The 16,677-nt window shown below is 37.1% G+C and overlaps 1 protein-coding gene across 3 annotated transcripts in view; it reads left to right on the top strand.

The window, feature by feature from the left end:
* AEBP2 (AE binding protein 2) overlaps window positions 1–16,677 on the top strand; it is a 46,061-nt gene that overhangs the window by 17,172 nt on the left and 12,212 nt on the right. For all 3 annotated transcript variants that reach the window (XM_051784473.1, XM_051784471.1, XM_051784472.1), the window contains exons 2-4: window positions 1,491–1,698; window positions 4,816–4,923; window positions 13,120–13,306. In XM_051784473.1, the coding sequence (XP_051640433.1) occupies window positions 1,491–1,698; window positions 4,816–4,923; window positions 13,120–13,306 (503 nt within the window). The remainder of the gene's footprint in view (window positions 1–1,490; window positions 1,699–4,815; window positions 4,924–13,119; window positions 13,307–16,677) is intronic.

The raw sequence follows: 16,677 nt of genomic DNA, 5'->3' as shown, positions 1-16,677 counted from the left end.
AGCAGAATGATGTAACATAGAAATTATCTACAAGAGTTAGGGAAGAAAAGGGATGTGATGATAGAAAATCATAAATATTATGTAGATCTGAATAGGAAATGACTATTTTCTTTTTTTTTAAAAGTAATATAATTAGATTTTTTTTTTCCTTGCACTTTGCTCAGAAGAATATTTAAAGATATGTATGCAAAAATTACTGCTGCATAATGGGCTGTATTAGCAAAAGTGTGTGTATATGATCAGGAGAAGTGCTTCTTAACTCTACTTGGCACCATTAAGACTGTGGATTACTGGGACTCATCCCAGTTACTCACATACTGGAGAGTCTCCAAGGTGGTTTGGATGCTGAAGCAAATGCAGTACATGGAGAGGCTGAGACAGTGGGTTTCCTTAGTTTTAGGATAAAGGAGGGCAGGGTTGTTGCTGTGTTCAGTGGTCTGGTAGGGAGGTTTAACAGTGGAGGAGGCAGAGTCATCTCAACCCTGCAGCTGCCAAGGATGAGAGGCCACAGACAGAAGTTACAACACTGGAAATTCTGATGAGATGCTGGGAAATTTTCTCCCTCCCGCACAGCAAGGTTAGTCAGACATCGAGAAAATTGTTCAGAAAGGTAGCAGAAATTCCAGCCTTTGAAAACAGCCATTAACAACTCTGCTGGACAAGACCACAAGCGATCTGATCTCACTTGCTGCTGTTTAAGGAGATTTGACCACCTGGTCTTTTGAGGTCCTGCCAAAGATGAGCTGCTCTGTAATGCTGTGGCTTTGCAGAAGACAAAACATAAAGGTCCTAAAAGGCAGTGAACAGGTTACCAAGATAAAAAAAAAGGTGTATCAGTAGCTATTTAATGAGGAAGAACATTTTGTCTCCATGCTTTTTTTTCTTATATATGTGGAAAGAGCACACCCTCTGCAACCTTTTTCTGATCCCTTGATGTTTTCTCTGTATCTGCCGAGGTAGAGAGCTGGAGGGTTGATGAAAATGACCCCTGCTGGCCACGGATTCCCTCTGCTGCCTCTGACTTCTCTGTAAAGTTTAAAAAACCTCGAAACAAAAAGCATTAGTTTAGGCAATGCATGTGAAAGACACTATGCCGGGACAATGTGGGAGTACCTTAAACCTGTAAAACTTGAGTTTTGTATTCTTTTTAAGCATCTAGTGCTGGTGGGGGATGCTGGTCTTTTTCCTTTTCTTCTCTCCTGGGAAATAAATATAACAAATGTAGCTTAAAAATTACTTTGTTAATCACCTAAGAGCTAATTTTCTGACAAGTCAGTGAAGGGGAGAAGTGTTCCCAGTGTACAGAAGTTACACTGTCAAATGATAGTAGCTGTTTCCTAACTGTACATAAATAGTAAGTTTGTTTAAGTTTTTTTTTTTTCAACCTGTCTAAATATATCCAAAACAAAAGAGCTACAGTTTTTATTTGTTCTGTTAACGTGCAACAAATACCAACTTGGGTTCGGTTTTGCTTTTGTTTTGTCCTGCAGCATAAGCAGCACTATCATGGACGTAGACAGCACAATTTCCAGCGGGCGTTCCACCCCGGTGATGATGAACGGCCAAGGAGTTCCTGCCTCCTCTGCCAAAAGCATTGCCTACAACTGTTGTTGGGATCACTGCCACGCCTGCTTCAGCTCCAGCCCGGACCTGGCCGATCACATTCGCTCCATACACGTGGATGGGCAGCGAGGAGGGGTTGGTGTTTCTTTTCCCTCTTTCTCATTTCCCAATGTTTTGCTCTTGAATGACGGTAGCAAATTTTGTGTTTCAATATACCACTTTCTGACTAGTGGCAACTCAGGCTGGGCCTTGTTCAGTCTTGTATTTGGCATTGATTTGTTATTCATGTTTTAGCTGAATGCCTAACTTAAAGGATATAGTAAGTTCTTGTGAATAAATTATTTGAGACTATCAGGTTTTTGCTAGTGTGTTAACTTCTCAGCATCCTGAGGCTGCTGGTGTGTCTTTAAGTGCTTATACTTTCTTAAAACTATTAATGTATGTGTTGCTGCCTGTGAACTCAGGTGAAGTCACATCTTAATTACTGTTACAAATGGAGTCTCACTAGAGGTAAAACACGTCCAGAATGTATAATAGGGAAGACATAAGACTGACTCAAGAGTGCAAAGCCTTACCAAAACAGCCCTGTGCGTAATATTGATGGCAAGTTTACCTTCAGTATAATTACGTCTAGTTTTTTGTTTTTAAATTGAGGTGCATATATAAACATCTAAGTTTCACTCTAATCCCTGGTCAAATGATAATTGGTCTCAATTTTAATGTTTCAAAACATCTTCCAGTAGAGTAATTTAATTTCAACTGTGTGCTTAACTACCTGCCCCTCCCCAACCTCCCAAATTACCTTTGATGCCTGGAATATATCATGTAAACTACCTTTACATCAAACACAAGCAATCTGCCTGCTTTAAGTGCCATATGTGGCAGCTCTTCAATTTTTGAGGGAGACAATATTAGTTCTTAAACTAGAATAGTCATTGTCTTTTGACTTTTTGTACTGTCACTTCTCCAGAAGGAAAATGTTAGGCTGTTACACCATTTTATCTTGAGTGAATAAGAAACTTTAAATAAAATGCTAATTTGCATTACTTTAAATAATTTGCATGTAAAAGTGTCACTGACAACCAGGACTCTGGTTGTATTTAGCTAATGATTTTTGATACATTTGAACTTTTCAACTTCATATTTGATGGCTTTTTTCAGTCCAAGGTCTAAGCAGAATTGGCTTTTTAGGCACTCATGAGATGATGTCTGAGTTCTGTTTGTAGGTTTATAGAAGTCTTACGTGAATTTTGGATGAAACCATTAAATGGATGAGATATATTGGTATCCTGTGGGCTTTCATGTAACTACATCTCTGGGAACCTTTGTTTTCCCATCCATGACCCCTTTACATTTCTTGAAAAGGGACTAGAAGATTTTGCAGGTTTTGGTTTGATTTTTTTGAGGGATTTTTTTGGGTGTATTGTGTTTCTGGTCACATTCCATGTAACAAGATTTGTGGGTAATTTTGTACAGAAGAGGTTAACCAGTATTTGTCTTTTTGAAAGAGGAGGCTGTTGGAAGCAGGAAGTGTCTAATAACTGTTGCATTCAGTTCACACTTTTTAATCCTCCTACTGGAGATGGTTTATTTTTTGAAAAGTTCCAACTGGGTGCTGTGGAAGAGGGATGGATCCTGGTGGTTTCTTTTCAGGGATTTGTCTGCCACCTGCCGGTGAGGTGTTAAAGTGTGTTAGAAATGGTATTCTCGTGGCTTTGATTGGATTTCAGGTATTACTTAGCTACAGTGACTCTAAATTTAAAGGAAAGGGGGAGATTAGGAATTTGAGAACAGAAAGGAGTGTGATAAACATCCTTGAAGGGTAAAATGTATATTTTTGAGCTAATACTGAGATAATGGCTCCAGTTCAAATTAGGTTCATCCATGAAAACTTTTTGACAGAATAGTTTTACTTCCAAAAGATTTTTTTTTTCCTGAAAAAAAAAAAAGGCTGGATTCAACCTTTTGACAGGAGTTTCCAATAAGCCTTGTCTGAACTTCTGGTGGGTGGTTGTAAAACCAAGTCCTTGTATTTTGGAGGGATTGCATTTCCACAGTCTCTAACTTCATACCTTTGCCAAGTGCCCTGCAGTTGCTGATGGAAATATTGGGACAGTTCTGGAGCTGTTGCAGAGGCAGGGATCTTGGAAATTCCAATTCTGTTGCTTTGGGGGAATCTCAGAACTGAGGAGTGGCAGCCATCAAAGCTTTAGGGGGCTGGGCCTTGTGTCAGTAGGTCTGGCTCAATCATACAGACATTCAGGGGTTTCCAGCTTTGTATTAGTAAAACTGGGCCATCTATCTATTATACAGCAAGTACGTAGCACTCCTGTGGCTGCTCTTTTGTTTTGAAAATACAATCTTTTGAAGATTGAAGGTTTTTATTCTCCGAACGAGAACAAGAAACTCAAATCCAATTAGTTTCCTGCAGTTCTGAAAACGTGTATTGTGGACAGTGCTGTTTCTGGGGACTGTATTTTGCTGTGACAAATTAGGGCTTTACCTCCCTTCACACACAGACCTGTTGAGGAAATTCTAATGAAAGGCAAGTTCACTGAGCGTTTTTATTCCCTCAGTTATAGATAAACACAATGAGAGGAGAGAGAAAAGCAGCATGAGTAAGTTCTGCTCCTGTTAATGCACTATTGTGCATGTGACTGGTCTGTACATTGGAATCACAAAACACCCATACATTTTGAATCCTATGAAAAATGGTAACTTTGTTCATCAGGAATTGAATATAAGGTCCTAACTAGAGGTATCCGTTATTCCATAATACAAAACTCAACTCTGGTATATAAAGAACTGTATTGCAATTAAGAGTTTTTACGTTTTCATGCTTAAAGAATGAAATTATTAGTTGTTTATAAGAGTAAATAATTTTTCTGTATCTACTACCCAAAAACTGCAGACTTTTCATTTAAAAATGTTTTGACTCGGTATCTGGTGGGTACAGAGACTGAGTGCAAACACAAACTCTTTGCAGCAGATCCTGTGGCTTCAGTTGTGTTTATCTGCAGGAGCATCTGTGTTTTGATATTTTATTCCAGTGACCTGTTTTTATGGAATACTTGTGGTTGTAATTATTTTTCTCTGGTGAGATATGAGAAGTATATTGAAATGAAATGGTTATTTCTTAAAATCCTTTGATGTATTGTGAAATATGGTGAAAACAGTCTTTTTTGCTAATCTGTCTTTTTATTTACTATTTTCTTTGACTTTCCTAAACTTACCACGTTTTTACTCTATTAGGTGTTTGTTTGCTTGTGGAAAGGTTGCAAAGTATATAATACACCTTCAACAAGTCAAAGCTGGTTGCAGAGGCATATGCTGACACACAGTGGGGACAAACCTTTCAAGGTAAGGCTCACTGTGAGATACAACATCTCTTGTTTTAAGAGAAATTCCATTTAGTTTTCCTCATGCAATATGTCATTGAAAAATACCATCACAGGAGGATTTCTTAAAAAGCATCCAATGAGCTGAGCCTTCATCTTTGCAATAGTGGTGCCCAAAGGCCTCGTTCTTTCCTGGAAACAGGTGAAGATGCTGTTATTGCTTCTCTATCCCTGTTTCTTTTAATCTATAAATGGCAGGGGAGTGTAAAACTAAATAGTACTTAAGTTCAGGGGGTTTGTGCATTTTTCAGTTGATCTGCTTACACTCTGAGATGTTTTGTATCATACTTTACACTTCCACATTAAACTTTGGATCATGGCTGATGGTGCCCATTCTGTGTTTGAGTAAGAGCTGGTTTTGTTCAATTCAGTTGAAACGCTGTCAGTGATTATTTATGGCAGACTTCTCTGAAAATAATAAGGAAGTCAGGAATGCAGGGCCGTTGAGCTGACTGTATTTCCTGCATAGTATTTTCTAACTTTCTCTTTCTTTCTCCCCCTAACCTGTACCTGCAATTCTAGGTATAGTAGTGTTTCTCATTCCCATATCCACCAATCCGTTATTAATGAGTTGCTTCATCCTCTTATGGATACAGTTGGGGCAGTTCATAGCTGTCAATCCTGGATCACTTGATGGTAAGTCCCACCCACACTACTTCAGACTGAAGTTCTCCTTCCATGTAGGATATGAAAATGAACTAGGTTTGTTTTTTTTTAAGTTTAGATAGCATTTTTTTGCCTTCTTCTCCCCCACCCCCAGTCCATGAACTTTTAGTCGTTGTTTCTCCACTTCCTTTCCTCTCTTTTCTCTCAGGTAATATCTTCTGCGTTTTTTAAAATTCTATTTTAAGGCAGCTTTATTACTAAAAATACTTTTCTGTTACAGTGGTGTCTTCCAGAAGTTACTTGTTCTATGTAGCTTTTAACGGTAGTTATGACAGAAAACAAAACTAAACTCAAAACCTAGAAAGTGAAAATAGTGCATTTCATTGCACATGAAAAAGGTTTTTTTTTTTGACAAAGGTCAGACTTTTTTTCCATGCTGAACTACGTAACTGAGTCTGAAAATTTCTGACCCGGAGAGTAAATAACAATAGGAAAATTGGTTTTGAAGTGGTTATACCCTTTGTTCAAAGGAGTGAGATTAGCATGCTCTTGGAAGCATAGCACAAGGCTCTTAGACCCCTGAAAGTTTGCAGATATGGCTGTTACAGGGACTAATCTTAAGTGCTAATCTTGGAATAAAAAAAAAGAAAAAGCAACCGCCAGTTACCAGGGGAAACCTCAGGTTTTCTCATTTTTGGGATTAAATATTTTAGATACCTTAAAGTGTAATGGCAAGTTTTGGTCTTGAGTGAAAGTCTTTTGATAGGTTAATTTGTATTGTTATTTGGTCTAGATCAAAGAAACTCAGTTTTAAAGATGGGTTGAAGAAGTGGGCGTAGCTCAGAAACACCAGGAATACTTTTGCTGTCAAGGTTACCTGGCAAAGTTGGTATCCTAGTTTTTGGGTAGGCTGGTTGCAGCTAGAGCCCTAAAATTTACAGTAATTACTTCTAATAATATCTGTTGTTTCACCAGCTGATTTTCTGTGCTTTCTGGTCATAGTAAGGGAGAGACCAGAACAGGATTGCAGCAGTTAATCATCCTGGCTCAGTGTGTGTCACTTCAGCAGTTTTTTTCCTACTGTTGTCTTGAGTCCCTCTTTTTATCCCTGTATTTCTCAATCTGTTCCTGGGAGCTTTGAATGGAGGATAATTGTGGTCTCAGTAGAATTTTGTAACATCTTTTGTTCCCCTGTCACTTATGCTGAGTACAGGCTTCAGGGCTCACATGAGGTAGCCAAGTACGTAAGTGTCTGTGATGGCAACCTATTAATTAACAAGCCCCCTTTCCTCACTTGCTTCTTTCTTTTACTATCTTTTGAAATCTATTCTCTGATACAAAAAAACACTCAAAGTGTCGGATATTAATCTTGATCAGTCCAAGAACAACCTTTATTAATTGTTTTGTGGCAGTCAATCAAAAATGGAGCAAATGTTTCCGTTTGCATTTAGCTGTTCTCACAAATCTTTATTACTCACCTTTTTAGGGGAAGCCAAATTTTTTCAAGTAATAGTTGGTTTAAGGACCTCTTGTTCTTGATGATTATTGCAGACAAAATATCTCCCAAAACCTAAATTGCAAATGAAACTTCAGTTGCCTCATTAGAATATACTTGAGTCCTGGCATAAAAAGAAAGTAATTTGTCATTTTAGAAAACTTGGAGAAAATACCTAGTTGTTCAGTGTTTGGTTTAAAAAAATAAATAAATGAATGTTGGGATTTTTGAGGAAAGCTGTAAAAGGCAGTGATGGTGATAGTACAGTTTGATGCTGTCGTCTGAAGACCTGATGTTCAGGATGTTTTAAAGAAAAGCAAAGAATATTAGCTAGGAAAGTTACAACTAAAAGCATGGAAAATTTAATTTTGTAAAGGTAAAAGTACGCTATAATCATGTAATTACCAGAAGAGAATAATAAATATATGACAGGTTGATATATTCTTATATTTCTAATGAAAATAAGAGACAAAAGTCTTTTCTTAAGATGAAAAGCAATTGGGGACTGTCTGAGACATACCACTCTCCTTGGCAGTAGAACTAATCTGTTGAAGGATATATCCCTGTCCTGTCACTCCTTTGCTTGCAAGTGGACTCATTTTGTGTAGTTGCACACTTTGAGTTTAATTATCTAATTTTGTGATCCACGTGGTGTTGTCCTTTGACTCCATTCAGCTGTAAACAAGCTGCAGCACTTTCATCTTAAAATGCCCTTGTGGCTTTACATGCCCTTGCCAAGCATTCCTATAAACCTGGTGACTGTGGAGTTCATTTGTCACAGAAATAAACCCACTTCTAAATTGCAAAGGCAAAAGGTTTCATATTTTCATAAATTTATCCTGGTTTTTTCTGTTTCTGTGGTTTAGTGTATCCCCCTCAGCATCAGTTTTGCAGTACCTGTGTCACAGAAAAGGTAAAATTTGAGACCTTTGTTATTCTAGCTCCATTTTTATGTGGGGCAATATCCTAGTAGTGTATGTCCAGCTCATCTCTGAGTCACCTGCTGAACTAAAGGAAAAAGAAAATAAAGGTACCCTGGATCTTTAGGCAGAATTGAGGACCTCATGTCCCCTTTAGTTGCCATATTACTTTTCTGTTTGTTCCCTCCGATTTTTTTTCTAAGTTTTTAATGCTGATGGTCTTGGGTTTCATGTAGAACAAGTGGATGGGCTTTTTGCCTATTTTTTTAAGACCATCATCACTAAGTTCTCTTACTGATAAAGTTCTTTTCCTAGGGCACACATCAGTCCTTCCACCAAAGAAAAAGTGTCCATTAAATGAGACTTAACATTGCAGTTAGCTCTCAGGATGTAGTCAAATGTGATTTCTGCAAAGCATGTGCTTTTTAATCCTAATTTTCTTAAGAACCACTTCCTAGATTTGTTTCTCTTGACAAGAGCAACAAACAAGCAAACTGGTCTCACAGAATGTGTTTCTGATTGAGAATTTACCAGCCTTCTTTGGGCCACTGTTAAGTATTTTTGAAGTTATGCTGCTCCTCTAAATACCTGAACTTCATTGGTCTTGTACTGCAAGAAATTTTCTCTTTGCTTATTACAGTGTGATTTTAGCCAGCTTCTTTCTTTTTTTTTTCTTTTTTTTTTTTTTAATTTTTTTTGTCATTGTAGACATTAATTTAATGTGAGTATTCCCTCCAGAGACCTCCAGTATGTTCATTTTTGTTTATGGTTTTACAAGCAGAGTTGAGAGAGAAAAAACTCAACATTGTTCATTTTTAGACCTCTTATTACATAATTTTTTTGCAGCTTTTTAGAAGCTGGTGGAATGTTGTGGAGTATCATCAGCATGTGGTCCTGTTGAGGGTTCAGCATTTTGACTTTCAGGCTTTCAGACCATGTAGACAGGTGGATTTACAGGAATAGTCTGAGTTGGAAAACTGATGCCAGTGACTGACAAATAGAGAAACAGTGAATGAAGAAATTTTCTCTTACTTGTCCTACATTTGACTGTTACAAATAATAAGTATTTGAATAGTTAAGGAGTTGTGACAACCTGCATTTTCCAGCATGGTTTTTGGGACTCAGGGGGAAAAATACTTTATGGAAGTATTACTCAGCATTGAAAGTTACTGTAAGACACATCAAATAAACCCTTAAAACATAGCCTAGGTGACCAAATACAAGGTGTTAGGCACAGTGAAAGGACAAATGGGAGATGAGCACAAAACAGTGGAGATTTTATGCAAAATAATTCCATATTGGTTAGCATTATGGTTGGACTCGATGACCTTAAGGGTCTTTCCCAACCTAAATGTGTTTGTGATTCTGTAAGGCTGCATGTGGGTAAGCTGCCAGCTGCTTTCACATATGGATTCCAGTGGATATGCTCTTCATGTTTAAGAGCAGTCATGCAAGGTTTGCTCACGTGGGGTAATTGTTTTCAGTGACATTGAATGGCAGAGCACAGGTTCATTGGAGGCTTTCATCCTTTGCTTAAAAGGGGGGAAGAAAGTAATAATAAAAATGAAGTTTGGTGCTCATTCTGCCACCTGTAACTTCTGGAATTCATTAAGGGGTGACTGTGTTTGATATGACTTAATAGAGCAACAGTTGTTGAAATGTAGAAAACGCAGCCAAGCATCTTCAGTCCTCATTGGAAATTCATGTCTGTTACTCTCTTGGCAGAATATCTTCCATCCATTAGAGCATTGCAGATGCAGATATAAAATGTAAAGGCATTTTGCCTGAACACTCAGATGTTGAGACAATAAGAAAGTTTATCCAGATGTCTGAACTATTGCTGTTAGATTTACTAGAAAAATTACACATTGAATGGTCCAAGTAGGAGATTTGGTTATTTTGAATTTAGAACAAAATTCTGTATTGCTAGACATTTTTACATCCTGTTTGTTAAAGTCACTGGTCATTACTGCCCATTAATAATGGTGGGTATGGGTACACTGGAGAAATTAAACTTCTTATGTGTTTACTTATTTTCTCTTGAAGTAACATATCCACCAATCCGGACCCAATCTGTCGTATTTCAAATCGACTGTGAAATTTTGAAATTTAGGTTTTGGGGGAAAAATGAAAAGATTTGGTTTAAAGTTGTGCATAATAGTTGAGTTTGATTTATTAGAAGCCCTCTAGAGCTGTATAATTATCTGGTGGGAAGCTGATTTGGTGTGACTTACCGTCCAGAGATCCTGAAGTGACAGCCTGAACTGCTCCTTTATCTTTGGAGAGAAGAGACTTTACCCATTAGTAACGGATTGCTGGATATATTATTTTAGAGAAAAAAAAGAAAAAAGCAGGTAAGATTTTTTTTTTCCTCCTCTTCTACTATTTCCTGTCTACTGCAAAGGCATTCTGTGTCATCTTTGATCTGTCAGCTGTTGATTATTTGATGACATGGTCAGGTAGTCTCAAAGTATGCAGTATGTGTATGTAATCATTTCTGCAAATATTTGTCTTGTAGTGGTAGACTATTAATAGGCTGTCTGGAAAAAGATACTTTCCAGTTGCAAGTTGCAGATATTGAGGATTTAAGGATGCTGGTTTGGGTATTTTGGAAGTAAAATTTGGGTAGAGCAAGAAAAGTAAATGGTAGCTTCTGTAGATAACCCATGTAGAGTATCTGTGATTATTTTCTTTGTACATGACTAGAAAAAAGGCAAGTTATGACATCATGACTCAAACTGCAGTTTGTCATAAAACAATGTTTCCCATCTGACAAGAAGTTCAGTTGTGTTTTAAAAAGTTTTAGAAATGGGCCTGACACAAAGTTTGTGCTTTTTTCCAGAAGGTACTACCTTTTGATACTGTACTTCAATAAACATGGAGTATAGTAATGCATGCACTCTACCAGGACTTTAGGTTATTTTTGACCTCTAGCAGGCATTGGTAAAGCTGATATTTTAATATCTCAGTGTGACTGAACTTCAGGGTATGGGGGTTTTTTGACCCAAGTTTTCTTTTTTTCTGAAAATTTTTGTATGATCAGAAAGAGCTGGAATCTGAAGGCAGGAGCACATCAGTGAAAGTTAATCCTAAATTTAGATTTAGTGACTGAGTTTAGTTTCATGAAGCTGAGTTTAGTGACTGAGTTTAGTTTCATGGGCAGAACAGCTATTTCAGGGACATAAAAACTGGAGAATGAAAGACTTCTTGAACTAATGCACACATGCATTTTACAGGTATCTGTTGATTGTGAGTTCAGTCACCTTTAATACAAATGAGTGATTCAGGTTCAAGGTCAGGTTGGATGGAGTTTAGCAACCAAATCTAGTAGATGATGTCCTTACCCACAGTAGAGGGGTTGGGTGCCTTCCAACCCAAACCATCCTATGATTCTAAAAGTATAAATTTAAATCTTCAGCATTAATTTTGAAGTGATGAAAATTGTGTTGAGGTTACTGTAGTGTAAATGAGATCAGCATCCAGAGTGTTCTGAACTTCACAGATGTGCTGGGATTTCTTACATTGTAAGTCACTACAATATAAGTAGACAATATTAGTGTTGTTTGATCATGGGAAATTATAGAGCAAGGTAAAAAGGTATAGAAAACTTTCCCTCTAAGTATTTTTCCCTTTAAAATAAAAAAGTCCTTTACTGTCTTGCAATCTATGTTCATATTTTTAGTCCTGTGGCAAGTATTAAGTTTCTGGGGACAGCACAGTTCTTTCATTTCATGGGTACTGTGTTTTATGATTATCATGGAGAACCATTTTCTAGGTTGAGGCAGAAAAGACTTTTCAATTCTGCAGCCAGAATTTTGTTGGAAACCAACACAGTGGGTTTTAGGGACAAAAAATGGGACATGTGGAGTTTTACAGCCATTTTCTTGTCTCTCAGTCAAATGTGCAGGACTGGGGCAGGTTACTGTAATCTTGCAGATTTGTCCTTAGTCTTCAGAGATGACTTAGCACTATGTATGTTCATATTTGCAGCATAACTTATTCCCAAATTCCTGTTGGAGCTGCCTCATCAGTTTGCTGTGCAGGGAAGTGCTAGAGAAGGGACACACAGGTGAAAGAGCTGCGAAAGAAGGGAAGGGAGGGGAGGAGCAGAACAGATGTGGAAGGAGCAGAACTTTGCAATGGTTTAGAGTGGTGATAGGTTTTTTGCTAGTGGCTGATCAAGTCATTTGCCTCACTGCTGTTGTTTGGATCAGAAGGAAGATCAGTCGTATGGATACACAATTAATGGCAGCCAGTGATGGAATGTGTATCTTAAAATCACTTTGCTATTACCCTTGTAAGCTCAGAGCACAAGAAAAAAAGGCTTGTCCCTCCCTCTCCAACGGTATAATTTGAATACTTATTTTGCAAATGAAATAATTGTAAATACAAATTAAATCCTTACAAAAATACCATTAATAACTGAATAACTGTAGCCAGTACTAGCTTAGTTGCAGCTATCTTCTAGTTTCTGTGTTTTTGTTTAATTATTGGTGGATCTTTCCTTATTTTTCTGTTTGAGAAAGACAGGACATTCTCTTTAAATAAGAACTTTCTTAAATGCTTCTGAAGTAATAGTAGAATCCCCAAATAAATTTATAAATAATTGTTAGTACTACTTTAAATCTCTGAAGTTTAAGTTTTAGACAGAAGTGTAAGCCAGCTGTTCATTGACTTTGTGTAGCATTTACAAAGAGCATTGAGCTGTTTCCAATTTAATATGGGTAGGGATGGTTTTTTTTTTACTTCTGCCTTGTCACAAGAAAGGAGGATGTTCAAATGCAGTATTTTGAAAGATAAGGGAATGCTGGCTTATGAAAAGCAAAGGTCTTCAGAAGCATTTATTTTCTGTACAAAGAGTTTGCCAGTGCATTGTTTGAGATTGGTTTTATGCTATACAATATTTCAGAATATGATATAGCATGGAAAAATATGCCATGGAATAATTACTGGGAGTTAAAAACTTCAAACAAATTTGCTTCAGAATATGTTTGTTTCTGTTTTTAAGAATTGCATGGTCAGTAAGAATTTATTTTCCCTTTAATATGTTGGAAGTTGAGCCAGAAAAGTCAAATAGAGATCTGTCAAACTCCTGTGCACAAGCACCTGATGCAGTTTTTTGCTTTTTTCTCCCTAGTGTGTAGTTGGTGGGTGCAATGCCAGCTTTGCATCTCAGGGAGGACTTGCCCGTCATGTGCCCACACACTTCAGCCAGCAGAACTCTTCAAAAGTTGCCAGCCAGCCAAAGGCCAAAGAGGAATCTCCATCTAAAGCTGGAATGAATAAAAGAAGGAAATTAAAGAACAAGAGACGACGATCACTACGTGAGTATTTTGCAGAAGTTCTTGAAAGTGTCGTCTGGGATTGGAAGTTCCTCTCCAGTGTGGTGTTTTCTCTGCATATGTGGATCTGGTAGGATTGGCATTCCTTGTGGTGAGAAGAAAACAGTTCCAGATTCTGTTTGTGTTCCTTTTCAGGGTAAATATCTTCACGTTCAGGAGAAAAGATCAGTTTCCTGTGAGAAACAGTTGGAGTTCACAGTTGAAAAAGACTTCTCATTTCAGTCACTCTCTGTTTACTGACTATTACTGTTGGAAAATGTTCTGTTTAGTGTTGATGAGATCTGAAGTTCAGTATTGCAGACAGAGATTGCAGATTCATATAAATTAGAGATAAATGCATGTTATATAAGCTCTTCTTTGAGCACAACATTTCATTATGTTAATGACAGTTTTATGAGCATAACCAAGATCTAATTTTGGGCAGAATTGACTTGCTATGTTTTTTTAATCTGTCTCCACACAGTTGATATTCATTAATTTTATATGAACCAATGTGCTGAGAGGTGTAATTTGTTATTTAAAGTGAGAACTGTTACCTATAGCAAGTAGTAATCACTTAGCCAGTACCTTTTCTAGTCCATTTAGATCTAGATGTTTGATTCCTGAGTTGTCCTAGTATTAGACTAATAACAATGTCACATTTATATAGAGGTTCTAATGTATAGGAATGGTTAGGAAAGACTAGGCAATTGTTAAAATATTTCACTTTGTTTTATAATCGCTTTGGATGCAACTCTTCAGTACCAAACTGATTTTGAACTGTTACTATGACACCTGCATCTTAGAGATGTAAAAAACATTTAGATTTTTTTTCTGCTGGTATGTCAACAGCTGAAGAAAAAACTTTTTACTGGTGGTGCAAAGTCCATCTTACAGTATTGGAGAGTAGCACAAGATACCTTTTTTATGCACCTGTTAAATCTCATACTGTCCAGTGTTACTTTGCCAGAACTTTTCTGTGGCAGAACACTTAATTGTATTCATCTTTCTCTTCCTGTGAGGAAACACAGTTACCAGTTATTCAAGTGGTACTGCAACAATGGATGCACATACTAGTGGTCTTAAGTGATACTCTTTATCACATGATTGGGATTTATTCTTATCTTAATACCTCACCTGTGTCTTAAGGAACTGAAACTTATGAAGCAGTGGTCATGTTTCTGCCTTGAATGCAGAGAAACCTGTCCTGGAAAGTTAGTGTCACCTAGAGTTCTGAAAAGTTTATTTCCTGAGTCACTGTTAACTTCTCTTTTGAATTTCTTTTTTTTTTTTGAAGGGGGAATGCTTGGATATTCTTAAAATATATATGAGCAAATTGGATTGTGAAACACATCTCAGAAGCACAGACTTCAAGAATTCCTCTAATTTTGATTTAACATCCAAAGAAATTAGCAAACTGTTTCTGTTCTTTTCAGAATCTGTTTTTAAAAGGCTTTCCCTTTCACTCTAACAATCTGTGTAAATGAGAAGGTTCAAGAAGGGAAGGCTGGTCAGTGAAGGATTATGGGCTCACTTTTTACATCTTACATGTAATGGGAGAGGCATCTACTTGGGACAGTTGCAGGTTCCTAAAGGAATATTGTGACTTGTTGACTGTGTTACTCAAATCAAATATATGTCTAAGACTGGTCACTTCAAAATTTTCACTTTCAGAGGTTCTTGAGTTGCATCTAGGCTTGTTTCTCCGTATTGATTTTGTTAGGTGGCTGATTTAAAGCATCTTAATTCTGTTTTCCCCCCCAGTATATGCAGAAGTAGTTTTTCAGGTTGGCATTTTATTAGTACTTGATGAACATTATCGACTTACAGGTTTCAAATCGGAGCTTTGTAATTAAAGCTTCAAATTACCTGCTAAGATGCTGTAGTTGTAATAAGAACTTACTGCAGAATTCTTGAATGAATCTATGGCAAAAAATGGAAGTAGTAAATATTAGTAGGGATTGTTAAAGACTGGACTGTAGTATTTGAATGATCTGCTTTCTCGATCAAGTGTTGCACAGGAAGAAAAATGACAGCTGCTTGAGCAATTTCTTGTCTTCCTGCCTCTGGAGACAAATGCAATGCTGGCTGTAGACTTTTGCCTTAAGGCAGAAATCATCTCTAACTCAGTTGGGAACTGACTGCTGTAATGTATTTCTCCAGAGGGTATGTGACCCAGAAATGTATCCAAAGTTGATGGCATTTTCTGAAAATGCAAAGTATTGGCAGCTTTTCTTTAAAACTTCGTGTGGATTATTGTTGATGAGGTGAATGAGACAAAGGGCTGATGAAGTTTTGCTCATCCTTTTGTTTCTTAGTTTTAGTTCAAGAATGAAGTGTGCAGGTTTGCGTGTTCTGTCTCTACAAGAAGAATGAGGGAAAGCAGACACCCTTATCTAAGAAGTCAAAGTAACACAATAACAGCATTGAGTATTTTCAGTCTAGAGTATATAAAGCTAAGAACATGGATTTATATTTAGATAATTTTAAGTGCCTAAAAGGAGAGGTGTTTAATGTAAGTGCAGGTTCTCTGCAGGTTGGGTTACAAGAAGTTAATGCCAGGAGTGTAAAACAAGATACCATTTGATAGTGCACAGTCTTTTACAATCACTTGGAGATAATCATTGAGAGAAAATTGCAGTTTTGCACCACAGAACAATTTGTGTCCTGAAGAAATGCTGTCAGCGTGTTCTTTCTACCTCCTCGTGATTTGATTAGACCCTGGATTTTTACAAGGTGTAAGGAGCTTACTAAATATTTATTGGCCATCAGTTGCCAGTATATGCTGCTATTGAAGCATCCTCATGTATACATTCTTAATAGTTTAAATACAGCAGATTTATACATTTGCTTCCTCTGGTTTATATATGAAGGTTAACACTCTTCTGTGAGACAATGTATAAATAAAAAAGGAGACTTTACTGTGGCTATATGTGATGAAAATATGTTCCATAAAGAGAATTCTTGCTGTTACTTGATTTACTTTTTTTTTTTTTTTTTTTTAGCATCTTGCCATTCTTAAACTCTTTTGCATTTCTTTTGTCCTGTCTGTAAACAATACATGTTCTTATAAGTTTGGAAATTAGCACTTCTGTGATAAAAGCATGTTTTACTGGAGATGCCCTTGTAGCTGGTTACATTAGTGGTGCTGTAGAGATGTGATTTGTCTTAGAAATTTTGATTTTTTTTTTTTAGAATAATTCAGGATTACAGTCAGTAGATTGCTTTCTCATCTGGATAGCCTTGTACCTGTTCCCTGATCTGTGTAGTCTGGTGATATTTGGAGGTATAGAACCAAATATATTGAAAGTGTGTATCTCTAAAATAGGTCACAGTGTTGCTATTCTGAAGCTACCTTGAAGAATACAGGACTG

This window comes from Manacus candei, unplaced genomic scaffold (genome assembly GCF_025592945.1).
Source record: "Manacus candei isolate 608988 ecotype Guabito, Panama unplaced genomic scaffold, ASM2559294v1 h1tg000018l, whole genome shotgun sequence".
Classification (NCBI taxonomy): Eukaryota; Metazoa; Chordata; class Aves; order Passeriformes; family Pipridae; genus Manacus; species Manacus candei.
Note: the sequence above shows the minus strand (reverse complement) of the source record. Positions and strands in the feature narration are given on the sequence as shown.